Source organism: Natrix helvetica (genome assembly GCF_964273705.1).
Source record: "Natrix helvetica genome assembly, chromosome: 6".
NCBI classification, from domain to species: domain Eukaryota; kingdom Metazoa; phylum Chordata; class Lepidosauria; order Squamata; family Natricidae; genus Natrix; species Natrix helvetica.
The window spans coordinates 1,853,722-1,881,450 of NC_138553.1; the positions used below are offsets into that span (position 1 = coordinate 1,853,722).

Genomic DNA, 27,729 nt, shown 5'->3' on the forward strand with positions numbered 1-27,729 from the left:
GAAAGAAAGAAAGATCTTGCACTAAACGATATTCAGGCCTTGAATTTCAGTTTCTAAGAGCCCATTCATTTTTTTTGAAAATCGTGTATTAAACGATATTTAGTCCTTCTTGCATTTTAGTTTCTAATAAACCCCTGTTCCTCTTCCATCCCCTGATTTGGCAGCCCCCGACTCTTTTTCTTTCTTTCTTTCTTTCTTTCTTTCTTTCTTTCTTTCTTTCTTTCTTTCTTTCTTTCTTTCTTTCTTTCTTTCTTTCTTTCTTTCTCTCTCCACCTGCTCTTTGGCAACTATCACGCTCACCTGACAGGTGCATTCATAGCAGAGAGAGTCCTTCATTCCTTCCTTCTTTCTTTCACTCTTTCACTCTTTCTCTCCTTTCTTCTTTTACTCTTTCTTTCTCCCCTTTCCTTCCTTCCTTCCTTTACTTCACTCTTTCCTTTCTCTCTTCTTTTCTTTTACTTTCTTTCTCCCCTTTCCTTGCTTCTTTCCTTCCTTCCTTTCCTTCCTATTTATTTATTTATATGCTGCCCACCTGACTATTGAAGCCAGAGGTGGGCTGCAGTGTGGTGTCTCACCACCCGGGGGACAACGAGTGCTCAGCCGTTGGAAATGGAGAGGTGGCCGGGGGTCTCCCTCGTGCCAGGGGTCTTAGCAGCTTCTGCTGTGCCTCCCCCCAAGGTTCCTGCTGCCCCCAATGCCACCAATGCCTCTACAACCAGCACCTCTACAGCCACGGCCAAGAGTTCGCCCACCCGGACAACCCCTGCCAGAGCTGCCAGTGCAAGGTGAGACCCCTGCGCTCCGACCTGAGGAAGATGCCCCCAAATTCTCCTGCCCGCCTTCAGTTGCCTGGCAGCCCAAATCCTGAAGCTGCCACCCCAAATTCAACCCTCCTTTGTTGGCTCTTTTGGGGGGCCTTCCGTTCCTCCCAAATTGCCCCTCGGGGGGCATCTGTGAAAGGAGGCGGGGGGCAACATGACGTAACAGCGAAGATGCAATTTGCATGTGGCTGATCTAATGCACCATCCGTGTTGTTGGCATGACGGCATGCATGACGCCCCTTGGTCTGCACTGCCTTTTGGCCCCACTGCCCGCAGCCTGCCACCTTCGCACAACACGACATCCAGGTTGGTTGAAAACCTAAGGGTTTTTTTTTCAGAAAAAGTCCAAGGAAACGTCAGAATTTAAGAGAACAGAACAGAACAGAACAGAACAGGAGGAGAGAAGGGGAGAGAAGACAGAACAGAATAGAACACAATATTTTGCCAAGTGTGATTAGACACACCAAGAATTTGTCTCCGGTGTAGAACGTCTGAGTCTACATACAAACAACAAAGTCACATAATCATAAGATGCCAACAGGAGGAACTTGAGAAGGAGAAGAAGAATAGAAGATTTGTTTATCAATAGTTCTCTCCAAGATTAGACGGCGAAGGAGCGGAATCTCTGGGTCCTTCGGATCTCCATCCCCCTCTCTCTGTCCTCTCTTGCAGGCTGGTACCGTTCACTGCTCGCCCACCGTTTGCCCACCGGTGAGTTGTCCCCACCCAGAGCGGAGGCCTGGATCCTGCTGCCCTACCTGCCCCAGTGAGTAACTGAAGGGGGTTGAGGGGGCACCTCTTGCTTTCTCTCTGTGGAACTCCAGATTTGGTGGAAGGGAAAGGAAGAAGGGAGGGAGAGAAGGAGGGAAGGAGGGAGGAAGGAAGGGAGAGAGGGAAGAGGAAGAAAGGAAGGAGGGAGGGAAGGAGATGGGGAAGGGGAAGGGAGGGAGAGAGGAAGGCGGGAAGGGAGGAAGGGATGGAGGAAGGAAGGAGAGAGGGAAGGAGGGAGGGAGAAAAGGGAGGGAGAAAAGGGGAAGGAAAAAAGGAGGAAAGGAGAGAAATGGGGAAGGAAGGAGAAATGGGAAGGGAAGAAAGGGAGGAGGGAAGGGAGGGAGGAAGGAAGGAAGGACGGAAGGTAGGAAGAGAAAAGGGGAAGGAAAAAAGGAAGGATGGAGGGAAGGGAAGGAAAGAAAGAGGAAGAGAGGAAAGGGGAAGGGAAGAAAGGAAGGAGGGAAGGAAGGAGAGAGGGAAGGAAGGAGGGAGGGAAGGAAGAAAGGAGGGAGGGAGGAAGAAGAAAAGGGGAAGGAAAAAAAGGAGGAAAGAAGGAGAGAAATGGGGAAGGAAGGAGAAATGGGAAGGGAAGAAAGGAAGAAGGAAAGGGAGGGAAGGAGGAAAAGAAAAGGGGAAGGAAAAAAGGAAGGAAGGAAAAAGAAAAGGGGAAGGAAAGAAAGAGGAAGGAAGGAGAGAAAAGGGGAAGGAAGGAGAAATGGGAAGGGAAGGAAGGAAGGAGGAAAGGGAGGGAGGGAGGGAGAAAGGAGGGAAGGAAGGGAGGGAGGAGGAGAAAAGGGGAAGGAAGGGAAGGGAAGGAAGGCAGGTGTTGGAGCTCCCTGCCCTGCTTCAAATCCATATTTTTGGAGATTGCTCTTAATCCTCTACAACTTTAATCCCTTTTCGTATGAATAATGTTTCTTATAGCTATACCTGCCCAGAGCCACCTGGGAGAGCAAGGTGGGCAGCCTGTAGACGGAATAAACCAATGCATAGAAGTAACAGATGGGAGGTAGAGACCAATCGCGGTTTGGGTGTGAATGTTAACCGACTCCCCCTGCCCCCTCCTGCCCGCCTGCCAGGCTGCCTTCAGGACAACCGGGTGGTGCCCGATGGAGAGGAAGCCCCCAACTCTCTGGATCCCTGCCAGGCTTGCCTCTGCACGGGGGGAGAGCTGGTCTGCACCCCACGGAAGTGCGTGGCTCCCCTCTGCGCCCACCCCTTGCCAGGCTCCTGCTGCCAGAACAACTGCAATGGTAAGAGGGCAGAAGCTCCCAGGCTCTGCCCAGTGAGAAACGCGAGAAAATGGTCTAAAAAGAGCCTGTTTTTGGGGGGCAGTTTTGGTTTTTTGTTTTTTGGGGCCATTTTCCGGCATTTCAATGCTTGTGAAGAACAGCTGGCCATGGTGCACGTGCCCACAGAGAGGGTTCTGCGTGCCACCTTTGGCACGCAGGCCATAGGTTGCCACCATAATCCTTGTGTTTTCCTGGCCAGATGCCTTTCCTGTCGCCAATGCGGAGTTTTGTTCAGCAGATAATATATTCTCATTGTGCCCAGAGAGAGAAAAATCTGCCTCTACCTGGGATCGAACTCACAGCCTCCCGATTGTGAGGGGAGAGCTCCACCTCTAGGCCCCCACTCCACTCATGTGCCCACCCTGGAATATCTCCCTTAAAATATCCCCCGTTTGGCAAAAGTAATGCAGCTGGCTTGTCTGACATGGTGTAGAGGGGGGGCTGGACTAGAAGACCTCTGAGGCCCCTTCCAACTCTGTTTGTTCTGCCGTTTTCCCTCCAGGCTGCAGCTACACCGGAAAGGAGTACCCCAACGGAGCAGAGTTCCCCCACCCCACCGACAGCTGCCGGCGGTGCCACTGCATCGTGAGTGCCCACTGGTGGCGGCCCCTCCCCCCAGCCCCCAGCCCCAGAAGAGCGGCTCAGATGAAGGGGGTGGACTACATGACCTCAAGGGTGCCTGTTGAATCCAGAAGAGATGCCAGCCAGGTTCCCTTCCCTCCCTTTGGCAGAATGGCCACGTGCAGTGCCTCTCCCGTCAGTGCCCACCCCTGCTCTGCCCCGAGCCCACCCTGAGACCCCAGGAGTGCTGCCCCCAGTGTCCAGGTAAGACCCCCCACCCACCCACCCACAAGGGGCTGGGTTTGGCCGGGGAGGGCATCCGTGCCCAATGAGGAGCCCAAGGAGCCCATGCCACGCCTCTCAACAGCGCCCTCCCCCTTCCACTAGCCCCCCCGGCCGGCTGCCTCTACTTGGGGGTCTCCTACAAGCACCTGGAGCGCTTCTACGACCCCTCGGAGAAGTGCCGCACCTGCATCTGTGCCAACAACACCATCACGTGCCAACGCCAGCCCTGCCCGCCGGTCCTGTGCTCGCACCCGCTGCAGCAGGGATGTTGCCGCTCCTGTGATGGTAAGGGGCAGCTTCTGCCCCCCCCTCCCCCGATGCCATCGCCCCCCCCCCCCGGACTCCCAGCCCTCTTTCAACTTCAAGCAAGGGACCCCCAAGGGGGCTGCACCCCAAAGGCGGCTGGGCTGGGCTGCCAGCCGTTGCTCTCGTGCCAGTTGGGTGCTGTTGGCCTCTTGTGGTTTCTCCCGGGGGGGGGGACGGGGGGCACTGCAGGATTCAGGCTGTCAGGGCCCTGTGGCACCAGTGGGGGCGCTGTTGCCCCAGGCCGGGCCTTGTGTTACGCGCACAAAAGGACGGGGTGTGAAAACACCGATGCCCCAAGGCCTTCAGGGACACGCCTTGCCTGTGCCAGCCTCTTAGGCAAAGTTTCATGGATACATCAGCACATGGCTGGCACAGGTTACAGGGAGTCCTCGACTTACAACCGTTCATTTAGTGACCGTTCAAAGTTACAACGGCACTGAAAAAAGTGACTTGTGACTTTTCTCACACTTATGACCAGGGCAGCTTCCCCAGGGTCATATCATCAAAATTCAGAAGGCTTGGCAACTGGCATGTACTTATGACGGTTGCATAACGTGATCCCCTTTTGTTACCTGATCAGCAAAGTCAATGGGGAAAGCCCTACTTGCTTAATAACGGCCTTCCTCACTTAACAACTTCAGTGGTTCACTTAACAATGGTGGCGAGAAAGGTCGTAAAATGGAGCGAAACTCACTTAACAACTGCCTTGCTGAACGAGGGAAACTTGGGGCTTTCATTGGGGGTCGTATGTCAAGGACTTCCTGCGTGTAACAAGTAGTCCTCGACTTACAACAATTCATTTAGTGACCGTTCTAAATAACAACGGCTGTGAAAAAAGAGACATATGACCGTTTTTCGCACCTACGACCCTTGTATCATCCCCGGGGTCAGCAATCAAAATTAGCAATGTAAATCTAGGGCTCAGTGGTCGTCGTAGGTCGAGGACTAGCTGCATGCTACTTCTGCCGGGGGGGGGGCACCGTTCCTGTCCCTGGTGCCAGGGCATTTTCTGCCAGCGCTTCTGAAGGTCCCTCGCCCACCACCCGCTTGGCTTCACTGGCGCTTCTCTGCCCCCTTCCAGGCTGCCTTTACCAGGGCAAGGAGCTGCCCAACGGGGAGCAGTTTGAGGACCCCCGAGACCCCTGCCGCCTCTGCTCCTGCTGGGAAGGGGCCGTGGAGTGCAAGGGCAAGGCCTGCCCTGTGGCCGAGTGCCCCTTCCCGGTGCCCGGGCCCTGCTGCAAGAGCTGTGACGGTACGTAACCGTGTTTCCCCCGAAAACAAGCCCCCCTGCCTCTCCCTCCATCGGAGGCTGGGACGGGGGATCGGCTCACCTGCACTTTGCGGGCGACGGAGCCCCAGAGGGTGCCAACCAAGAGACTGGCCGGCTGCAGCTGCTGCTGGGTAGCATTGGTTCCCACACGTTTGCTACCTCTTGTGCGCGAACCGGGTGGGGTGGGGTCCCCGATTGGGCTGATCGCCCTGAAAGGGTCTTTCCCTGAAAATAAGCCCCCGTGCAGGGAGGTCTAACCTTTGGGTCATCGTGTGCACCCATAAGGAACAGCCCCCCCCCCCTGCGCTCCCCCACCCCCTCCCATGCACCTGCGACCCCCCCGTGCTTTCCCCTCTCCCCCGCACATGCATGTGTGGCCCCCGTCCATGCGCCCATGACCCCTGCACCTCCCACCCCACACATGCGCGGCAGGGACCTGAAAGCCAGCTGGCCGGTGGGGGGCGTGGTTGACCTAAGCAGGCGGCAGCTTGTGTGCCCGCAGGGAGGACTCTCTGTGCCACCTGTGGCCCGTCTGCCGTAGGTTTGCCATCCCAGCCTTAGGGCTTCTTTCGGAGCCCAGACAAATATAAGGGAGGGTCTTATTTTGGGGGGGAACAAGTGAGGGGGCTGGGGTGGGGAGGGGTGAGGGGGCTGCCTCCAAGGGAAGCACCTTGTTTGGGGAAAAGTCGACATCCAGAGGCAGCGAAATGATCTGGCTCTCCAATGGAGCCAGGATGGGACACAACCCCCACCGGGACACGGTTTCCAATCCTGGCAACTCAGCATGAACCTCCCAAATCAGTTGGGTTGAGGCATCGTAAGTGGGAGAGCAGGAGACGGGGAGTTCTAGTCCCAACTGAGGCATGAAAGCTGTCTGGGTGTCTTTGGGCCAATCACCAGGAGACTGGGAGTTCTAGTCCCACCTTCCCGCCTTAGTGGGCCAGCGGGATGTAAGGGGGCAGAGGGGGTCCTTCCAATAGCCCACTTCTTCCTCGGAGCAGGAGAGGCCTTCTGGGACCCTCCCTCTCGGCCCTCCTCACTGCTGCCATAACCCCGGAGGAAGTCCCACTTGAGGTGAGCTCCGGGGCCTCCCCTGCAGCCTCCACTCCTCTCGCTCTCCCAAGGGTGCGAATACGGCTCCCAGCGCTACCTGAGCGGGCAGGACTTCCCGGACCCCCTGGACCCCTGCGGCTTCTGCTCCTGCCTGGACGGCTTTGTCACCTGCAGCAGGAAGCTCTGCCTCCAGGCGCCCTGCAGCCACCCCCTCCGGACGCCCGGCCAGTGCTGCCCCCCGTGCCAGGGTGAGTCCGAGGGATGGAGGGCAGGAGGAGGCGGGGAGCGCAATTGGCCACGAGGGAAAGGGGGTGGACCTCACTGGCACCCCGCCCTCAACCAGCTCCTGGGTACCCACCAGCCTGGCAGCAGCCACAGCCAAGCCCAGGCCTCCGGTGAGCCTCCGCTAACTTCCCTTCCTGTCGCCAGATAGACTGCGCCTTTCATGGGGTCCCTGTTGCCAATGGGCAAGCCGTTCCGGATCCAGAGGATCCTCTCTGCTTGGAGTGCACCTGTCAGGTGAGTGTGGCAGTTGGCAGGAGCAGGTGGGGGAAGGGAGGGAGGGAGGGAGGGAGGGAGGGAGGGAGGGAGGGAGGGAGGAAGGAAGGAAGGAAGGAAGGAGGGAGGGAGGGAGGGAGGGAGGGGGGGGGAATGGAGAGGAAGAATGAGGAGAAAGAGGGAAGGAAGGAGAATGGAGAGAAAAAGAGTCAAAGCGAAAGAAAGGAAGAAAAGGAAAGAAAGAAAAAAGAGAAGGGAGGGAGGCAGGGAGTAGGAGGGAGGGAGAATGAAGAGAAGAAAGAAAGGAAGGAGAATGGAGAGAAAGAGACAAAGAGAAAGGAAGGAAATAAGAAATAAAAAGAAAGAAAGGAGGAAGGGAGGAGAATGGAGAGAAAGAGACAAAGAGAAAGAAAGGAAGGATGAAAAGAAAGAAGAAAGAAAGAAAGAGGAAAAGAAAGGAAGGGAGGGAGGGAGAAGAATGTAGAGAAAGAAAGAGAGGGGGGCATATAAAGACAGAAGGAAGGTAAGAAAGAAAGAAAGAAAGAAAGAAAGAAAGAAAGAAAGAAAGAAAGAAAGAAAGAAAGAAAGAAAGAAAAAGAGAATCAAAGCCTGCTCCTTTTACACATCGCGTGAAGTTGTCTTTTTTCCAACTGGGGCAGCTTCTAAGGGGGGTGGGCTTCAGTTGGTGGGCTGGGGAATTCTTAAAAGCTGCCCCGGTTGGAGAGGCCAGCAAGAGAGGAGGCTTCCCTCCCGTGGGCACAGCCACAACGGCCTCCTCGGAAGGGGACAGAAACTTGCTGGGTCAACATTTTCCTTGGAAGCCTCCAGTCATTTCCTGGTTCCTGGCCTCTGCCCAAAATTACACAAGGAAGAAAAACACCAAACGTTTCACGCTTCCCAGGGGTGCAATCAAGTTGCCTGTTGTTGCACAAACAGCTGGAATCTGGTGTACACACACACACACACACGCACACACACGCACACATACGCACATGACTGGGGACTCGGCTGGCTGCATTTTTCACTACTGTTCTCAAATCACTCGTCCTCGCATTACGACTGTCATTGTGCCAGGAATTATGGCCGTAAGTCATGCTTGTCGTTAAGCGGGTCGTCGTGTGATTGCACCTGATTTTTATGACGGTCGTTAAGGGAGTGCCATAGTTGTAAAACGAACATTGAAATCATTAAACAAATGTTGTGGTCGTTAAGTGAAGACCATGGCCAATAAAGCATTGTCTTCTCTCTCTTTCTCTCCTTACCTCCCTCCCTCCCTTTCTCTCTCTCTCTCTCCCACACACACGTTCTCTCTTTTTCTCTTTCTCATTCTCTCACTTGCTCTCCCCCTCACACATACACACATACGTTCTCTCTTTTTCTTTTTCTCTCTCATTCTTTCTCACTTTCTCTTGCATTCTCCCTTTCTCTCTCTCCCTCCCTCCCTCCCTCCCTCCCTCCCTCTCTCTCTCTCTCTCTCTCTCTGTCATTTTTCTCCTCCTCCTCCTCTTTCCTCTTCCTCTTCCTGCAGGCGGGCTCCATTCATTGCATGAAGAAACTTTGCCCACCAGCCCCCTGTGCCCATCCGGTGCCCGGCCCGTGCACCTGCCCTTTGTGCCAGGGTGAGTGATTTCAAGAGCTGCTACTATTCATTCACTCGCTCCCTTACTCACTCCTAGATCGCTTTAAAGTTCATAACAAAAAGAAAAGGGAAAAAAGGCCCAATGATGACCAATCTTGACCGCTTTAAGATGGCTGGACTTCAACTCCCAGAATTCCCCACCCTCCCATCTCCTTAAAGGGCCAGAAGGGATTTCTTTACTTCCACTCTGAGTGGCCTCTTTTCCCCTTTCCAGGTTGCAGGTTCCAGGGTCAGGACTACGGGGATGGAGAGAGCTTTGCTTCCCCACAACAGCCCTGCGAGGAGTGCCAGTGCCTGGTCAGTGGTGCGGGCAGAAGGGGGCTGAGCTATTGCGACGGGATAAGGGGGGGCGCGAACCACAGCTAGTCCTCATTTTACAACCATAATGGAGCCTGAATCGATCCGTTGTATGACCTTGACACGTACCGCAATTTATGACTTTAATTTTACAAAAGAAATATTTTGCGATGGTCTTTATGCAAAGGCAGCAGTCTTTTGTGCCAATGTTGTAGTCGTTAAATAAACCAAATATCCAAATATCATGCAGAACGCTGACACTGGGGTCACTAAATGAAGCCGTTGTTTCAAGGGTTTTGTTGCCAAAAATTGTAAGCACCGGTTTTGGGCCAGCCGTGATCCAGATGACTGAGAATTTCTAGAGGACTTCAACTCCCAGAATTCCCCAGCCGGCTCAGCTCGGCCCCTTTCAGCCTGGCGGACGTCAACTCCTGCTCAGCCGGCTGGGGAATTCTGGGAGTTGAAGTCCGCCAGGCTGAAAGGGGCCAAAGATGGAGAGTCCTGCTCTAGACTTTTAACAGGCTTCTGGTCCTCTACTGTCCACAGCGTGGAACCGTGACGTGCGCTGCCACTCCGTGCCCTCCCGTGCCCTGCCAGGAGCCCGTCATGCCCCCTGGCCAATGCTGCCCCAAATGCCCGGGCGCCTGCCGCTACCAGGAGCAGCTCTACACGAGCGGAGAAGTCTTTACTTCGCCCCGGGATCCGTGCCACAAGTGTACCTGCCAGGTGAGTGAGCACCAGACTGACGGAGGGACTTTGCGGGTTCCTGGCACACCAGTCGGGGGCTTTTCTGGCAGGGGGCACAAGTCGCAGGAGCCCAGCCTGAAAGGGTGGCATCAGCCATTGGCGTGGCAAGCCAGCAGAATATAAAATGAGCAAACCCCACACCCTTCTAGCACTGATGCTGTTACCTAGTTGGGTTGGGAAATGTCTACAAGAAAACCACCAAGCTCAGAGAGCACCAAGAACCCCATAATCCTTTTCCTCCTCCTTCTCCTCCACCTCCTCCTCCTCCTTTCAACGTCACCCTCCTTCTGGCACTGATGATGTTACCTAGTTGGGTCATGAAATGTCTGTAGGAAAACCATCAACTTCAGGAGCACGCGGTGGCTCAGTGGCTAAGACACTGAGCTTGTCGATCAGAAAGATTGGGAGTTTGGCAGTTCGAATCCCTAGTACTGCATAACGTAGTGAGCTCTCGTTCCTTGTCCCGGCTTTTGCCAACCTAGCAGTTCGAAAGCAGGTAAAAAATACTAGTAGAAAAATAGGGACCAGGTAACAGCGTCCCGTGCGCCTTCTCAACTGGGGGGTGTCGCCCACCAGCCTTGGCCCTCCCCCCTTGCCAGCTCCTTGCCCTCTCCTTCCCCAGGCAGGAACGGTGACGTGCCAGCCCAAACCTTGTCCGCAGCAATGCGCCCACCCCGTGCCCCCCACCAGTGCTGCCTGCTGCCCCCTCTGTGACGGCTGCCTTTACGAAGGTCAGGAATACGCCAACCGAGCGGTCTTCACGCCACCCTCCGACCCCTGCCGCCGCTGCAGCTGCCTCGGGGGCAACGTGCTTTGCGCCCCCGTGGCGTGTCCACCGGCCTTGTGCGCCAAACCCAGCCGAAAACCCGGTGAATGTTGCCTGCAGTGCCAAGGTAAGAACCACCCAGGGTGGTAGGGATGCTACCTGCCCACTCAACAGATCTTAATGCCCAATTGCCGGTTAGCAATTTTGACCGGGTACCCCAAAATCTAGGCGCTTCACCCCAACTTTTCTCCTGCCCCAGTGTGCCAGCATGCAGGTCGGGAGTACCCCGAAGGCAGCCAGTGGCTTTCAGCGTTGGACCCTTGCCACGAGTGCTCCTGTGGGGTAAGACCCTCGCGTTGTCGCCCTGCAGGTCCCACCTCACCCAAAGGGGGGGGGGTCAAAAAAATCAAGAGACTGACCACATCTGTGCCATTGTGCAGAGGACCCGAAAAATATCAAGATAATCATCACCAACTCTATAACTCTCTTCCCATATTTCTGCTTTAAGAGGGGTGGACTACAACTTCCAGAATCCCCCAGCCAATGTGGAAGGCTGAGGAATTCTGGGAGTTGAACTCCACAAGTCTTAAAGGGGCCACGTTTGGAGAGCCCAGATTCAGAGCGGTGTCTCTCAACCTTGGAAACTTTAAGAGGGGTGAATCCCCCAGTCAATTCTTGGACTTCAACTCCCAGAATTCCCCTGTGAAAGGAGGGGCTTCATGCTGGACTTGGGGGGGAGGGGCAATCTTAGCCAATCAAGTGTTGGACCAGGGGTGTCCATTAGGTGTAGTCAAATGGGAGAGTTGTTTGAACTGGCCGCCATTCAGTCACACCATCCTGGCTGCCATTTTGACTTTTCTGACCCCCTGGGGCAGACTCCCTCTGCTTGGGACTCTTCTCACCCCCTTGAGATGACTACAGGCCCCTTATCCTTCTCTCTCTCTCTCTCTCTCTTTGCCAGCCTGAGGGCGAAGCCTCTTGCCAGCCGGTGCCTTGCAAAGCGACGCTCTGCTCGCACCCAGCTCCCGGCCCCTGTTGCCCCACATGCCACGATTGCATCTTCGAAGGGGAGCGCTATGCCCACGGGCAGGGTTTCCATCCGGAGTCGTGCCTGCAGTGCGTCTGCCAGGTGAGTGCCCACCCCTGGCCCTTGGCACTGCTTCCCAGCAGGAAAAAGACAGCCTGCGCAGGGTTACCAGCCTTTGGACTGAGTAGCCATTCAGGATTGCTGTCAGTCCTGCCCCAACTTGGACCTTAGGGAAGAAAGACCCTCGACTCCCATTTGGTTGAAGTGATATAGACTCTTGTACCGAAGTTAAGCGGCTGCAGCAGAAGTAAAGCTAGATCTGAGTACAGATGGTCCTCGGCCTACAACAGTTCATTGAGTGACCGTTTAGCCTCTCCAAGTGAATGGAGACTGCAGGTAGTCCTTGACTTACAACAGTTCATTGAGTGACCGTTTAGCCTCTCCAAATGAATGGAGACTGCAGGTAGTCCTTGACTTACAACAGTTCATTGAGTGACCGTTCAAAGTCACGACACTGAAAAAAGTGACTTATGACCTTCCCCCCACCACCACTTACGACCATTGCAGCATCCCCATGGTCACATGAACAACATTCAGATACCTGGCAACCGACTCACATTTATGACGGCTGCAGTGTCCCGAGGTCATATAATCCTCTTTTGCCTCGACCTGACAAGCAAAGTCCAATGGGGCAGCCAGATTCATGGCTGTGGGAGTAACTTCATGCCTGCAGTGATTCTCTTAACAACGGCGGCAAGAAAAGTCATAAAATGGAGCAAAGGTCACTTAACAACAGTCTCACTTAACAACAGACATTTTGGGCATTGTGGTCGTAAGTCGAGGGTTACCTGTATTCCTGCACAAAGGTTACACTTTCCCCCCATGCCCTGGCCCTCCCCCCCCCTTGACCAGTCCAAACCAGAGTCTGCTGGTTTGATGTTTGGGAACCTGCCTGATGCCTCTTGGTGCCTCTGGATGCCGTTTCGCATTCGGTTCCCAGCCAGGTGTCTTCGGTGGCTGATTTATTCCGGTTTGGCACCTCCGGTTCCTGTCAACGAGTTTCCACTCCTGCCGTTTGGGTTCTCCAAACTTTATCACCAAAATTCCTTCCCCCTTCCGTCTTTTTTTATGGCAGGACACTGTTCTGACCGAGGCTTCCCGAGAGCCTGAAGCAAACTCCTGGTCCCAACATAAAAACCCCTTTTATTAATTGGCTGTGAATTTTGCTCCTTCACCTCCAGCAAAGTCTTTCGAGGGAGGATTTATGGTCACAGACCTTCTCTGGCTTGGAGAGCTGCCAGACTGATATCTGCAGAACTTGGTCAGGAGTCTCAGAGAGTCAGGAACCAATGAAGTGAACTCATGGTGTCCTGCAAACTCCACTCCCCTTTGGCTCCTCTTTTATTTCCCCTGGGAGGGGCCATTCATCGTCCACCTGTGGCCTTACTCCCAAGTCGCCCCCTGTTCTTTAGCTGTTCCCTTCGTCTGGCAACTCTGCGCATGCGCACATCAGGAACAGGCTCCAGCTGTTCTTCTGCCCCACTGATGTCTGACTCCGAAGGCAGCTGATAACTGTCGGACGGCCCTGGCCCTCTCTCTGCCTCCGACACAGAGCCTTCCCCAGACTCCAGGACCGGCCCATCTTCCTCCCAAACCTCCTCACTGTCCCAAGCCGCTGCCAGCTCCAATGGCCACTGGTGGGCCACAACAGACGCCAGTTAACAGCAGATGCTAAAGATGTCGGGCCTGACAATGGGCGGCTATGGGCCGTGCCTGCCCTGCGGAAGGAGTGGATGGGACAGGCCTCGGGTGGCACTGATGCTCTCACCGGTCTCTCTGTGTTGCAGGATGGGAACGTCCGCTGTGAGGTGATCCCCTGCCCTCCTGCCACGTGTGCCCAGCCATTGACGGAGCCCGGAATTTGCTGCCCACGTTGCCAAGGTGCCACGTCCAGCGAGTCCCTTCCTTTTAGACCCTGGAGGGACGCTGGCGCTTCGGAAAGACAAAGGAAAGATCTCAGGAATGTGGCCTTAAAAGGGGCCATCTCCTTTGATCCTTTCTCAAGGCTAGCCATTCGGCACCTCCCTGAGGCTTTGTTTCTAGTCCTCATTGTTGTTTGGGATAAACAGGCCGCCATCCTTGGGCTGGCCCAAAGCATGAGTGTAGTGAGCAGAAAGCTGCCCTCCCCACTTACCCTGTGGTAGGATGGGAGAGGGAGAGGGGGAGGGAGGGAGGGAGGGAGGGAGGGAGGGAGGGAGGAAGGAAGGAAGGAAGGAAGGAAGGAAGGAAAAAGAAAGGAAAATAAAAGGGAAAGAGAGAAGAGGGAAAGAAGAAGGGAAAGAAAAAGAAAGGGAAAGGAAGGAAGGAGAAAGAAAAGAGAAGGAAAGGAAGGAAAAAAGGAAAAAATAAGAGAGGAGAATGAAAGAGAAAGGAAAGAAGGAAAAAGAAAGAAGAGAGAAAGAAGGAAAAGAAGGAAAAAAGAAAGGAAAATAAAAGAGAAAGAGAGAAAAAAGAAAGAAAGAAAGAAAGAAAGAAAGAAAGAAAGAAAGAAAGAAAGAAAGAAAGAGAAAAACTGGTCCAAGAAACGGAGACCCCCCCCAGCCTTGCCCAGAAGAACAGCCCCTGTTTCCACCCTCCCCCCCAGCAGACCTGACCCCTCTCTGCCCCCATCCCCCCCTCCCCTTCTGCAGGGTGCCTGCACGAGGGCCAGGATCGGGCCGATGGCAGCCGCTGGCTTTCTCCCTCGGAGCCCTGCCAGGCCTGCCTGTGTGCAGACGGCGTCGTCACTTGCACCCGGGTCGTCTGCGTGAACTCCTGCCCCACGCAGGTGGATGTCCCTGGGGAGTGCTGCCCAGTGTGTGCAGGTGAGGAGGGGGCCGAGCCTGGAGCAGGGGGTTGGACTAGAAGACCTCCAGGGCCCCTTCCAACTCTGTCCTTCGGTTGGCTTTTGGGCCTCTTTTGGCCATAAACCGGAACCCCGAACTCTGCCCTTGTCAGCCCTGCGAGGTAGACCAGACTAGGAGTCCAACACCATGCCTGTCATAGCAGGTAGTCCTCAACTTACAACTGTTAGCTAGTGACTGTTCAAAGTCAAAATGGCGTTGAAAAAAGCGACTTTTCACGCTTACGACCTTTGCATCACTTTTACGACCATGATCAAAGTTCAGACCCTTGGCCACTGACTCATATTTATGACGATCGCAGTGTCCCGGGTTCATTTGAACCCCTTTTGCGACCTTCTGCCAAACAAAGTCAACGGGGTAGCCAGATTCACTTAACGACCCTGTGACTCACTTAACACGGCAGTGATTCGCTTAATAAATGCCGCATGGAAGGTGGTAAAATGGAACAAAGTTCACTTAACGGCTGCATCACTTAGCAACAGACATGTTGGGCTCAATTGTGGTCGTAAGTCGAGGACTACCTGCATTTATGACGGTCTCCGTGCCCTGGGGTCACATGATCCCATTTTGAGACACTCCCACCTAGCTCACGGTAAGTGGAGTCAAGGGAGGGAGACCGTATTTGCTTAATGACTGCATATCCACTTAACAACTGCAGTGATTCGCTCACGAGACTTTCTCTGATTACAATTCTATCCCAGACTCAGATTTCTCTTCTCTAACCATTAAGAGAATCTAACCCTCCCTCCCTCCCTCCCTTTTTTCCTTCCTTCCTTCCAGCTGGCCTTCCTTTCTCTCCTTTTTCTGTTCTTTTCCTTTCTTCCATCCTTCCTCCCCCCTTTTTTCCTTCCTTCCTTCTGGCCTTCTTTTCTCTCCTTTTTCCTTTCTTTTCCTTTCCTCCTTCCTTCCTTCCTCCCTTCCTTTTTTCTTTCCTTCCTTCCATCCTTCTTTTCTCTCCTTTTTCCTTTCTTCCATCCATCCCTCCCTTCCTTTTTTCTTTCCTTCCTTCCAGCCTTCCTTTCTCTCCTTTTTCCTTTCCTCCTCCCTCCCTCCCTCCCTCCCTCCCTTTCTCTCTTCTTCCTCTTATAATTCTCCTCCTTCCTTTTACCAGATTGCAGCTACGGGGGCCGTAATTACGGGCCTGGGGAGAGCTTCCAGCCTGGAGGAGACCCCTGTGAAATCTGCACCTGTCAGGTAGGCGCCCCCTCCCGCTGGATCAGACCAGTGCAGTCCTCCACTTACGACCACCACCCGACATTTGAGATATTTGTTAAGTGAATTGTTCGGAGTTACAACGGCACTGAAGAATGCAACTTACGGCCGTTTTTTACACACATGCACACCCACACAAACTCACAACCTCCTTCTGCTCCTCTGCCCAGCTCATGTCTGACGGCCTCCCGCACCTCCAGTGCCATCGCAAACACTGTCCCAGCCTGCTGGATTGCACCCAGGACCAGATTCAGGGGCCGGCCCCTGCCGCCTGCTGCCCCACCTGTGCACGTGAGCCCCTCCCCCTCCCTCCCTCCCCCCCACTTTCCTTCTCCGCTGAGCAGAAACGGGGTTCAGGGGCCTCCCGAGAGACCAGCCCCCCCTCCAAGGGGGAAGCCTCTGACCCCCACTCTAAGGAAACACCCAGAGGTCTGCAAGGCAGCCCCTCCTGAACATGGGGGGTCTTGGACTCCAGGTACCAGCAGTGGAGGATGGGTAGGGTCAGGGCAGTGGAGGATGGGTAGGGTCAGTCCGGCACACCCTCTGAAAGGCAGCGGGCAGGTTCCTCTGATCACCCCCCTCCCCCTCCCCAGGGGCTGTTTCAGGACCACCAGAGCAGCCCCTGGACTGAAAGGGCCCCAGTGGGGATGGTGGGGACGACGAAAGGGGTCCCAAGAGCTTCTCTTTCTCCTTCTCTTCTTCATCCCTTCTTTCCCTTCCCTTCCTCTCTTGCCTTCTCTTCCTTTCATTTCTCTGCTCCCCTTCCTTCTTTCCCGACTTTTTCTCTATTCTTTTTTCCTTCCTTCCTTCCTTACGGCCTTCCTCTCTCTCCTTTTTCCTTTCTTTTCCTTTCCTCCCTCTTCCCTCCCTCCCTCTTTTCCTTCCTTTTCCTTTCCTCCTTCCCTCCCTCTCTTTTGCCTTCCCTCTCCCGCTCCCCTTCCTTCCAAAGAAGCCCTCAGCAACTGCACCTCCGACCTGCTGGGCAAGGAGCTCCAAGCCGCCCAGGAACCCTGCTACACCTGTATGTGCCAGGTGAGGCTGCAGCCAGGACTGACGCTGGGGCAAAGGGGCGGGGGCTGGGGAACGGGTGGGGGGTGGCAGCTGTAGAAGCAGATGTTCTACTGTTCCAGTCTTCTCGACCACCGATGGCCGTGCCCTTCCTTTATGTCCCCTCAAGAAGCTCCCCCCATAAGTCATTCGAGGGTGTCCAGAAGACCCCCAAGCTTACCTCTGCTGGGGCCACGCCTGACGCTGCCCTGCTTCCTTCCACGCAGGATCTCACCTGGGTCTGTGTCCACCGAGGATGCCCCTCGCTCAGCTGCCCCAGCGCCCAACGCTTCACCCCGCCGGGTTCCTGCTGCCCAGCCTGTGCCGGTGACCTACCTCTGCCCTTTACGTCTCCTCCCTGCCCTGCGGGAGCTTGGTCTAGGGGTTAAGGTGCCAGGCTAGAAAGCAGGAGATCATGAGTTCAAGTCCCTCCTTAGGCAGGGAGGGCGGCTGGGTGAGTTTGGGCCAATCACCAGGAGACAGGGAGTTCTAGTCCTCCCTTAGGCATGGAAGCCAATTTGGCTAATCACCCAGTCCAACACACCTCACAGGGTTGTTTTTGTAGGGAAAAGAGGTGTAGGGAGATGTGTTGGATATGTTCACTGCCCCGAGTTAGTTATAATTATAATAAAGGTGGAAGGAGAAAGAAAGAAGGAGGGAGGGAGGGATGGGGAATTCTGGGAGTTGAAGTCCGTAAGTTTGCAAGTGACCAATTTTGGAGATCCGTGAATTAGAGGAACACCACTTTACAAAGCTTTAGTAAGGCCACACTTGGAATAGTGTCACCAGTTTTGGTCACCATATTATTATAAAAATGTAGTAGAGACTCTGCAAAGAGTGCAGAGAAGAGCAACAAAGAGGATTAGGGGACTGGAGACTAAAACATATGAAGAACGGTTGCAGGAACTGGGTATATCTAGTTTAATAGAAAGAAGGACTAGGGGAGACATGATAGCAGTCTTCCAATATCTCAGGGGCTGCCCCAAAGAAGAGGGAGTCAAGCTATTCTCCAAGGCACCTGAGGGTAGGACAAGAAGCAATGGGTGGAAACTAATCAAGGAGAGAAGCAACTTAGAACTGAGGAGAAACTTCCTGACTGTGAGAACAATTAACCAGTGGAACAGAAGTTGCCTCCAGAGGTTGTGGGGGCTCCATAATGGGAGGCTTTAAAGAAGAGACTGGATAACCCTTTGTCTGAAATGGCCGAGGGTCTCCTGCTTGAGCAGAGGGTTGGACTAGAAGACCTCCAAGGTCCCTTCAAGCTCTGTTATTCTATGGTTCTTTTTGCAGAATGCGTGATCGAGGCTGACGGACGGCGTGTGTCCGATGGGGAGACCTGGAAGGACACTGAGGACAGCTGCGTCTCCTGTTCGTGCCACGTAAGAACCTCACAGCCCTTTCAACCCAAAACCCTCCATGCTCTGTTCACTGACCAGTTGGAAGCCAGTGCAGGAAATCCTCGACTTAACGGCCGTGATTGAGAATTACAGAATTGGGCCCACATTGCTCGTTAAGCGGGGGATTGGGCCGGATTTAAAAACCTTTCTTTTACAGTGCTTGTTAAGCGAATGCAGAAGTTGTTAAGTGAACAGCCCGGGCATTATGTGAATGCGTTGTCTGCAAAAGTTGCGAGTTCGATCCTGGGTAGAGGCAGATATTTCTCTCTCTCTGGGCACACTTGAGAATATAGCTGCTGAACAAAACTCCGCATTGGTGACAGGAAGGGCATCTGGCCAGTAGAGACTCTGCTAGCTCCATTCAGCTGCCCAGCTCCACCCCGCAAGGGATTACGGGGTCGTTAAAAGGTTATGATTTGTTTTTTGAAGTGTAAACTTGGTTTCCAGCAAAAATGTTGCAGTCATGTCATCACGGCACACTGAAAATGGTCGTAAGTTCAGGACGGTTGCTGAGCTCCCCAAAATGCAACCATGGAGAGGAGGGGCAGCCGTCAGAAGTTTGAATCCGGGTCATAAATAGTTCTGGGCAGCTGTGCTATAACTTTAAACGGTCACTAAGCAAGCAGTCATACGACAAAGACTCCCTGCAATTACCAAGGATATTGGCAGTGTTCCTCAGTTCCACGTTTCTAGTCCATGTTGAGACAGATCGACCTCGAATTACAGCCACAATTGACCCCAAAATTTCTGATGCTAAGTGAGAATTTTACCCCATTTTACAACCTTTCCATTGTTAAGCGAATCACTTCTGTCATTAAGTGAGTCACATGTTTGTTAAGTGAATCTGGCTTCCTCCCAGGACACTACGACTGTCATAAATATGAATCAGTTGCCAAGCATCCGAATTTTGACCCTGGGAATGTTGCAGCGGTCGTAAGTCTGAAAAACGGTCATAAATCACTTTTTTTCAGTGCTGTTGTAACTTCAAATGGTCACTAAATGAACTGTTGTAAATTGAGGAGTGCCTGTTTCTCCATCCTATTTTTTACCAAAAATAAGACCAAGGGTGAAAATTGATAAATTGGAGAATGGCAAAGGAATCGTGTAGATTTGAACCCAGGGCCGGCCGTCTTACCTGCAAGAACGCGCAGCCTGAGGTTTTGCCCAGAGCCATGGAATAGGATTGCGTGTCTGCGTGTCTTTCCTAGCTGGCATTTGGGGGAGCTCTTTTGCCACCCAGGGAGGTTTAGATGGGGAAAACCACATCCTAAAAAAATGCTTCTTGGATGGCAACACAAGTTTGAGGTTGTCGTCTCTCAGACACATAACTTTGCGATGTATAACGTTGGCTCCCTTGTTTGCTGTGCAGCTGGGACACGTGGAGTGCCACATCCAGGAGTGCCTGCCCTTGGTCTGCCAGGATGGCCTGGTGGAGGTACGGGTGCCAGGGCACTGCTGCGCCGAGTGCCAAGGTAAGGCAACAAAACACGCACAAGAAGAAAGGGGCATTGTTGTTTAGCACAAACCCTGCTTGCAAATGCATTTCCTGTTCCATGATGGCAGCCTTCCAATACTTGAGGGGCTGCCCCAAAGAGGAGGGGGCAACCTATTCTCCAAAGCACCAAACAAGAAACAATGGATGGAAACTAATGAAGGAGAGAAGCAACCTGGAAATAAGGAGGAATTTATTGAGAACAGTTAACCGGTGGAACAGCTTGCCACCAGAAGTTGTGGGCGCTCCAACACTTGGGGTTTTTAAAGAAGAGACTGGATAGTCCCTTGTCTGAAATGGGACAGGGGCCTCCCTATTGAGCAGAGGGTTGGACTAGAAGACCTCTAAGGTTCCCTCCCAACATTCTGTTAAATTTGATCCATAAAATAAAAGCAAATTTGACCGATGCAATAAAGGCGAATTTGATAAGCAAAATAAAGGCAAATTCGATAAATAAAGGCAAATTGGAGAAATTAAAAGCCAGTTCAATCGATAAAATACAAGCCAATTCCGTCAACAGATACAAGCGAATTTAACAGACAAAATAAATGCAAATTTGCTTTTATTCTATTTATCAAGAGCAAATTGGATTCATTAAATAAAAGCGAGCAGTTTTAGGACATGCATTCTTTTGTTGGCTAAAGTTTATGAGAGAAATCTCAGATTCTTAGCTTAGATCCTGATCTGAGCTCTCATGCAAATAGTTATGTATGGGGGGGGGGGGATGAGGGGTGGTCTTTTGCTAAGACCCTGCACTTCCCTTTGCCATTGCTTTTTTTTTTGGTGTGAAAAATACTGATTTTTACAGCCTTAACCAATACATTTGCAGCTGGTGGCCCCTCTCCAGGCTGAGCTGGAGGCAGGAGCAGTGGTGAAATTCTATTATTTTTGCTACCGGTTCTGTGGGCGTGGCTTGGTGGGCGTGGTTTGGTGGGTGTGGCAGGGGAAGGATATTGCAAAATCCCCATTCCCACCCCATTCTGGGGCTAGCCAGAGGTGGTATTTTCCAGTTCTCCAAACTACTCAAACTTTCCTCTACCGGTTCTCCGGTCAGAGCCTGCTGGATTTCACCCCTGGGCATGAGGGAGGGGCAGTTTGCAAGAGGACATTGCCTTCTTCCCCACCCCACCCCCATCTGTCTCTTTGCCCAGATCCCGTCCAGAACTGTTCCCACCTGAGCCAGGTGTTCCAGTCCAACCAGCGCTGGAAGGTGGACGAATGCACCTCCTGTACCTGTCTGGCTGGCCAGGTGCACTGTCGCCGTGAACGCTGCCCCGCCTCCAACTGTGCTATGGTGAGTTGCAGAGAGAGGTCTGGATTGGGGGCGGGGGGGGGGTCAGACAGGGCCTGTCCCACTCTGGGGTTCCCCTCAGTTCAAAAGGGGGGAGGTTGCCACAATCTCCAGGAGGGCCACTTAAACATGGCCCTTGACTTACGACCATTCATTTAGTGACCGTTCAAAGTTAGAACGGCACTGGGAAAAGAGGACTGTTTTCACACTTACGGCTGTTGCAGCTTCCCCGTGGTCAGGTGATCAAAATGGGGACCCTTGGCAACTGCTTCATGTCTTTGACGGCTGCAATGTCCCGGGATCCCCCTTTGCGACCTTCTCACAAGCAAAATTCGTGGGGAAACCAGATTCACTTAACAACCCCGTGGCTGGCTGTAACCACTGCAGTGATTCACTTAACAACTGTGTTGGGAAAGGTCGTAAAAGGGAGCCACACTCCTTTCACAACTGTCTCGCTTAGCAACAGAAAATGGGGCTCAATTGTGCTCATAAATCGACAATTGCGTGTAGTGTGCAAAGCCATTCCCCTTGCTGGGGAGAAGGGTTGTGTCTCTGGAGCAGAGAGAGGAGAAGAGAAGGAACCCTTGATGCTCCGGGCTCTTTACCAACAGGACGAGACTCCGGCCCTGATCCCCGGCGTGTGCTGCCCCCGCTGCGTCCCCCATCCCGCCACCTGCGTGGCCTTCGGTGACCCCCACTACCGGACGTTCGACGGCAAAATGATCCACTTCCAAGGGGGCTGCAAGTACGTCCTGTCCCAGGATTGCCACGGGGGGGACTTCAGGTGAGCCCCCTTCCTCTCCAAAGCCCAGGTGTTCAACGCTAGCCTCCAATAAGGCTGGGGATAGGAATGACTCTGCTCTTTTGCCAGATGCCTGTGGGGATTCTCCGTCATCAGGTCCCCATTGTCCCAAAGGTGCTTTTTTCACGAGGCAACTGGGCTTCCTGGTTTTTCTTTGAAGACGTTTCGCTTCTCATCCAAGAAGCTTCTTCAGCTCTGACTGGATGATGGTGGGGAACGGAAGGACTGATACTCCTTGCAGGCAGCTGGTCATTTGCCTCCTTTTAGCAAGTCATTGAGGCCACTTGGAGGATTCTGTGTGTCCTCAGGGTCACACCTGAGTAGGGCAAATGGGTGCGGAGCCTTCTTGGAACTGCTGCAAGGACTGGGTCGTACAGTGGAAACAGATGATGTCGCATGCCTTCCCCTCTGTTGAGAGAGAGCTGTTCAACTTTGACACAGATGGCCTCTTTGATCCCTCTTTCAAACCAGCCATCCTCTCTGTCCAAACCGTGGACTTTGCTGTCTTCAAAAGAGCGGCCTCTGTCTTTTAAATGCAGGTGGGCTGCTGAATCTAGTCCTGATGGGTTTGTTCTTCTATGTTGTGCCACGCGCTTACGAAGGGATTGTTTTGGTTCCCCAATGTACTGCTCTGCACACATCTCGCTGCATTGTACCGCATAGACCACGTTGCTCAGTTCCTGTCGGTGTTTTTTCCTTGGACAAGCTTCTGCCTTAGTGCATTTTTAGGGTTGCAATTATATTCTTGATTGGTCTCAGTTAACAATAAGAGGGAGACATTCCCCGAGGGTGGGCTCCAGCACACGAGGTTGAAAGTTTGGAGGAATAAACCTTGGGTCCCGGAGATCCTGCCCAAATAAGTCAGCTTGTAGGGCAACAGTCAACAAGCCGAGGTGCTTGAATACCATCCGACTTGCATGGGGACCTTTCCTGGATGCCGCGTCTGAAGTAACTCTCAAATTATTCTACTCTCCCCCCCCCTCCCACCAGCATCCATGTAACCAACGAGGACCATGGACGCCCGGGCGTGTCCTGGACCAAGGAAGTGACCGTGTTGATCGGGGACACCACGGTGCAGTTGCTACAGGACGGTGTGGCCATGGTGAGGCAGACAAAGGGCCAGCGGTTGCCCTTCCTCCCCCCAACTGTTTTGCAAGAGGCGGGCAGGCAGGCAAGATGCAGCCCCTCACCCGGACTTGGTGGCGTTCACTTCCCCCTTCCAGGTGGACTCCCGCACGGTGGCCCTCCCCTTCCTGAAGGAGCCTCATCTCTCCGTGGAGCCAAAAGGCCGCACTCTGATGCTGAACACCAACATCGGTGTCAAGGTATTGGGGGGGGGGGAGATGCCACCAGCCGCCACAAGCTTTCCTCCAGAAGTTGTGAATGCTCCAACACTGTTTTAAAGAAGATGTTGGATAACCATTTGTCTGAAATAGTATAGGGCAGTGATGGAGAACCTTTTTTAGCTCGCGTGCCAAAAGTGGGGGGAGCGCAGGGGGGTCGTGCACAGGTGTGCCACACCCATAATGCTATGCACGCGACCCCAGTGTGTATGCATGCACCACCCTCCCGCTTTTGGCACGCTTTTTCTGCCCTCCCCAGGCTCCAGAGGCTTTCTAGGAGCCTGGGGGCGGGGGGAACAGCCTCCCCCACCCCCTGGAGGCCCTTTGGGAGCTTTCCTAAAGCCTCCAGAGTGCAAAAACCCACCCCTAAGGGTAAACCGGATGTTCAGGAACAGACTTCCGGTTTGCTCATAGAGCCATTTTTCGCCCTCCGGAGCCTTCAGGGAAGCCTCCTAAAGGCTCCCGAGGGCGAAAAACGGCCTCAAAAGAAGTCTGATGTCAGTTGGCCAATACGCGCATGCACGCTGGAGCTGACAGGGCAACGCCTCGTGTGCCCTAACAAATAGCTCCGCGTGCCACCTGTGTGCCACACGTGTGCCACAGGTTCGCCATTACGGGTATAGGGTTTCCTGCCTAGTCAGGGGGTTGGACTACAAGACCTCCAAGGTCCCTTCCCACTCTGTTCTTCTATTCTGTCAGAGTTTTGGCAGCATGACTAGTATTATGTGATACACCCAGGAGCAGCAGCACAGCACACAGAGCCTTAAGACAATTAACAGTGGTTTATTTACAACTATATACAGGCAGAAGATAAAAACCCTTACCATTCAGTACAGACACGAGGAGAGAACTGAGTACATGCTGAGAAGAAAGAAAAAAACACCCTCTAATAGCCCCCCCTCTATATAGGTTGGTGTGGCCCCCCCATCAGAGTCTCAAAAGGGTTGTGCCAGAGCTGCCATGAATCAGCCTTATTTCATCAGCCTTCAGTTTACAAATTAAATCCTACAGTCTTACATCAGTTGGCAGCTATTAAATCCTCAAGATATATTCTATTCTAAGGACCACATTGGGGGGGTGGGGGGATTCAGAGATCAGGGGCAGCAAGCGGGGGGCTCGGTCAACTGGGAAGTTTGGGAAAAGGCCCCCCAAGTCCCACCAAAGACATTTCCATTCTGTAACTGGCACCTTCTGCTCTCGTGACCCTATAGGGACATCCACGCATCACTGCCCAGGCCCTCTAAAACACCAACAGGGCTTGCAGGAATTGAGACCAGGCAGTCCTCGACTTAGGATGATTCACACAGGGACGGCACTGAAAAAAAGGGGCTTAAGACTGTGTTTCGCACTCGTGACCGTTGCAGCGTCCCCGTGGCCGCCTGGTCAAAATTCAGTCGCTTGGCAACTGACTCATATTTATGACGGATGCGGCGTCCCCGGGATCACGTGGATTCCCCCTTGGCGGCCTTCTGACAAGCGACGTCAAACGGGGAAGTCAAGTTCAGTTAACGACCGTGTCACTAATTTAAGAACGGCGGCGATTCGCTTAACCAAAGCGGCCAGAAAAGTTGTAAAAATGGGGCGAAACTCATTTGGGACAAATTTTTCACTCAGCGACAGAAATCTCTGGGCCCCATTGTGGTCGTAAGTCGAGGACTACCTGTATGATGAGTCTAGACGAGAGGGTTATCTTCATTATGGAGATCTCGCCTCATCATGTGGCAGCCTGTTCCACTGACTAACAGCTCAGGGATGTCTGGCCTGAAACTCTTTCCTTGCAGTTGGAAGCTTTGGTCTAGATGTTGGGGGGGGGGGGGGGAAGCAGCGAGTAAATGCACCATCCCTCCATGCCCAGATGTGGCACCTGGTTGGTCTTTTTGCTGGCCTGCAGGTGCTCTGGAACGGCCGCTCCCACCTGGAGGTCAGCGTGCCCGGAACATACAGAGGGCGCCTATGTGGGCTCTGTGGCAACTTCAACAGCTTCGCCCAGGACGATCTGCGCATGCGCTCTGGGCAGCTGAGCCTGTCGGAGGCAGCCTTTGGCAACAGCTGGAAGGTAAGGCAGGGGGGAGGAAGTGGAGGAGGAGGAGGAGGAGGATGGAGAGCAGAAGGAAGAAAGAAATGGGGGGAGGAGAGGAAAGAGGAAGGAAGGATGGAAGGGAGGAAATGGGAAGGGAAGGAGGAAGGAGGGAGGGAAGGAGGAAAAGGGACAGGGAGGGAGGGAGGATGGAAGGAAGGAAGGAAAAGAGAAGGGAAGAAGAGGGAGGGAGGGAGGAAGGAAGGAAGGAAGGAAAAGAGAAGGGAAGAAGGGAGGGAGGGAGGTTGGATGGAAGGAAGGAAAAGAATGGAAGAAATAGGGAGGGAAGGGAAGGAGGGAGGGAAGGAGGAAGGAAAAGAGGAGGGAGGATGGCAGGAGGGAAGAAGGGAGGGAGGAAGGAAAAGAGAAGGGAAGAAGAAGGGAAGGGGGAGGGAAGAAAAGAGAAGGGAATGGGGAGGAAGGATGGAAGGAAGGAAAAGAGAAGGGAAGAAGGGAGGAAGGAAAGAAAAGAGAAGGAAGAAGGGAGGAAGGAAAGAAAAGAGAAGGAGGGAGGAAGGAAGGAAAGAAAAGAGAAGGAGGGAGGAAGGAAGGAAAGAAAATGGAAGGGAAGAAGAAGGGAGGGAGGAAGGAAGGAAAAGGGAAGAAGAAGGAAGGATGGAATGAATGAAGGAAGGAAAAGAGGGAAGAAGAAGGGAAGGAGGGAGGGAGGAAGGAAGGAAGGAGCGAGAGGGAAGGAGATCCATCTATCCAAGCTGCTTGAGGCCCCTTGTCCTCAGGACCTTCACCCAGGCACACCAGGCAGCCCCTCCATGCCCGCAGCCGGCAGAGCAAGGCGGCTCCTGCAGACCACCCGTCTCGCTTTCTCCCAGGTGGCCGAGGCCAACGCCACAGGCTCCGCCCGCTGTGCCGAGGCGCTGGATGCAGATCCCTGCAAAGAATCCGGGTACCGCTCCCGCAAGGAGGCCAACGCCCGTTGCAAGGTGCTGAAGTCCCCGCCCTTCGCCCGGTGCCATGCCGCCGTGCCCCCGGAGCCCTTCTTCTCTTCCTGCGTCTACGACCTCTGCGCCTGTGGGGCTGCCGGCACGGACGGCTGTCTCTGCGAGGTCCTGGAGGCCTATGCCGGGCAGTGCCACCACGCGGGTGTGATGCTCCGGTGGCGCTCGCCCACCCTCTGCGGTGAGAATGTGGTGGAGAGGTGTGCCCTCCCGCTTGGTCCTGGGGGAGGCAGTGCTTGGGGCCCAATGAAAGAGGGATGGGGCCCCGGGAGGTCGAGTGGGGCTGAAAGGAGGAGAAATATCAATAGAAGGGAATATTTGCAGCCCAGGGCTCGACTGGGAGGGACCTTGGGGCTTGGTGGTGGTTGTTGTTTGCAGACGTTTCATGAACTAACTAGGTAATATCATCAGTGCTAGAAGAGAGTGAGGTTTGTGGCGAGGAGGAGGAGGAGGATAACAACCATGGGCTCCTTGGTGCTCTCTGAGCTTGATGGTTTTCTCTCTTGCAGACGTTTCATGATCCAACTAGGGAACATCATCAGTTTTAAAAGAGAATGGGATTTCTTTTTTCCCCTTCCCTCCCTCCTTTTCTCCTTTCTTTTCTCCTTCCTCCCTCCCTCTCTTCCTCCCTTTTTCCCTCCTTCCTCCCTCCTTCCTTTTCCCTCCTCCCTCCCTCCTTCCTTCCTCTCTTCTTCCCTTTCTCCCTTCCCTCCCTCCGGGAGTCTGGCCCTGCCCTAGTGCTTCCTAAGGCACCCCCTGCCTCTCCCTCCAGTGCCACAGTCCTTTCCCGCCTGTCCCCTCCCTCCTTCCTGCTACTAATCCCCTGCCTCTCTCTTTTCCCCCCCACAGCGGTGGGCTGTCCCCAAGAGCGGGGCTATATCTTTGACGAGTGTGGGCCCCCCTGCCCCAAGACCTGCTTCAACCACGCTGTGCCTTTGGGGGTGCTGGAGTCCCACTGCTTTAAGCCCTGTGTGCCAGGATGCCAATGCCCGGCGGGCTTGGTGGAGCACCAGGCCCACTGCATCCTCCCAGAGGCCTGTCCACCCATCGTCCACAGCCCCCTCTGAACTGGACCATCTTAGGAGAGCTACCCTCCTTGGCCTTCACTCCCTTCTGGGACAGCTGAGGACCTTCGACGGGGACTTTCTCCAGCTACCGAAACACAACACACAGGTTCTCTCCCTCTCTCTCTCTCTCTCACACACACACACACAGAGCTGCTTTGGTGGTGCACTCTTCCTTGGGGGGGGGGAAACTAATGTATTTTGCAAGGGTAGAAGCTGCCCCCCCCCCCATGGACTCTTGAGAAATCTGGGCTCCAGGGCTCATGAACGAGAATTTCCACCAGTGTTCCCAGAAACAGCAGAAAGTTTGAATGATGAACCACAATTAATGAAGTTAACAAAACCAAATCATTGGGGAAAGAGTGAGATTTGTCTTGTTTGGATTGCGTTATGGGTTAGAGATATACACAATCCCCCCCCCCCCCCAAATCCCTTTTCTTCCTGGGCCTTCAGGCTCAAATCACAAATCGTACGTGCACATAGCCACACACACACACACACAACACACACACACACAAAACACACACACACACCCCTCTGGAATCTCCTTCCACCTTCCATGAACAAAGTGGAGGAGAAAATTCCACTCCTATATTGTCCAATTGTCCTTGGTATCAAATTGGGCCCTTCTCATTACACCAACCTAATCCAGAGCTACCGTATTTTTCAGACTATAAGATGCACCGGAGTGTAAGACGCACCAAGATTTGGAAGAGGGCAATTTAAAAAAAAGTTTTTGCACTCTGCAGGCCCCCCAAAACCTCTGCACGCCTCGGTTTTTATGAAAAGCGGGACATGCAGAGAGTTTGAAA

The 27,729-nt window shown here is 53.6% G+C and overlaps 1 protein-coding gene across 2 annotated transcripts in view; it reads left to right on the forward strand.

Annotated features, from left to right (window-relative positions):
- Positions 1 to 27,387, forward strand: part of KCP (kielin cysteine rich BMP regulator) — a 50,060-nt gene extending 22,673 nt beyond the window's left edge. Inside the window, exons 18-47 of one of the 2 annotated variants that reach the window (XM_081956768.1) lie at positions 679 to 785; positions 1,494 to 1,587; positions 2,672 to 2,845; positions 3,387 to 3,469; positions 3,616 to 3,709; positions 3,833 to 4,015; positions 5,118 to 5,288; positions 6,431 to 6,607; positions 6,793 to 6,878; positions 8,386 to 8,476; positions 8,711 to 8,793; positions 9,340 to 9,519; positions 10,202 to 10,433; positions 10,566 to 10,648; positions 11,268 to 11,435; positions 13,181 to 13,274; positions 14,024 to 14,197; positions 15,348 to 15,430; positions 15,619 to 15,739; positions 16,398 to 16,480; positions 16,723 to 16,822; positions 17,786 to 17,874; positions 19,262 to 19,364; positions 20,536 to 20,678; positions 21,287 to 21,459; positions 22,468 to 22,579; positions 22,701 to 22,802; positions 24,712 to 24,876; positions 25,728 to 26,034; positions 26,703 to 27,387. In XM_081956768.1, the coding sequence (XP_081812894.1) occupies positions 679 to 785; positions 1,494 to 1,587; positions 2,672 to 2,845; positions 3,387 to 3,469; positions 3,616 to 3,709; positions 3,833 to 4,015; positions 5,118 to 5,288; positions 6,431 to 6,607; positions 6,793 to 6,878; positions 8,386 to 8,476; positions 8,711 to 8,793; positions 9,340 to 9,519; positions 10,202 to 10,433; positions 10,566 to 10,648; positions 11,268 to 11,435; positions 13,181 to 13,274; positions 14,024 to 14,197; positions 15,348 to 15,430; positions 15,619 to 15,739; positions 16,398 to 16,480; positions 16,723 to 16,822; positions 17,786 to 17,874; positions 19,262 to 19,364; positions 20,536 to 20,678; positions 21,287 to 21,459; positions 22,468 to 22,579; positions 22,701 to 22,802; positions 24,712 to 24,876; positions 25,728 to 26,034; positions 26,703 to 26,920 (4,073 nt within the window). In that variant the 3' untranslated portion in view covers positions 26,921 to 27,387. Of the gene's footprint in view, positions 1 to 678; positions 786 to 1,493; positions 1,588 to 2,671; positions 2,846 to 3,386; positions 3,470 to 3,615; positions 3,710 to 3,832; positions 4,016 to 5,117; positions 5,289 to 6,430; positions 6,608 to 6,792; positions 6,879 to 8,385; positions 8,477 to 8,710; positions 8,794 to 9,339; positions 9,520 to 10,162; positions 10,434 to 10,565; positions 10,649 to 11,267; positions 11,436 to 13,180; positions 13,275 to 14,023; positions 14,198 to 15,347; positions 15,431 to 15,618; positions 15,740 to 16,397; positions 16,481 to 16,722; positions 16,823 to 17,785; positions 17,875 to 19,261; positions 19,365 to 20,535; positions 20,679 to 21,286; positions 21,460 to 22,467; positions 22,580 to 22,700; positions 22,803 to 24,711; positions 24,877 to 25,727; positions 26,035 to 26,702 lie in introns of both variants that reach the window. The other variant, XM_081956767.1, reaches the window with a different exon arrangement.
- Positions 27,388 to 27,729: the final 342 nt, after the last annotated feature.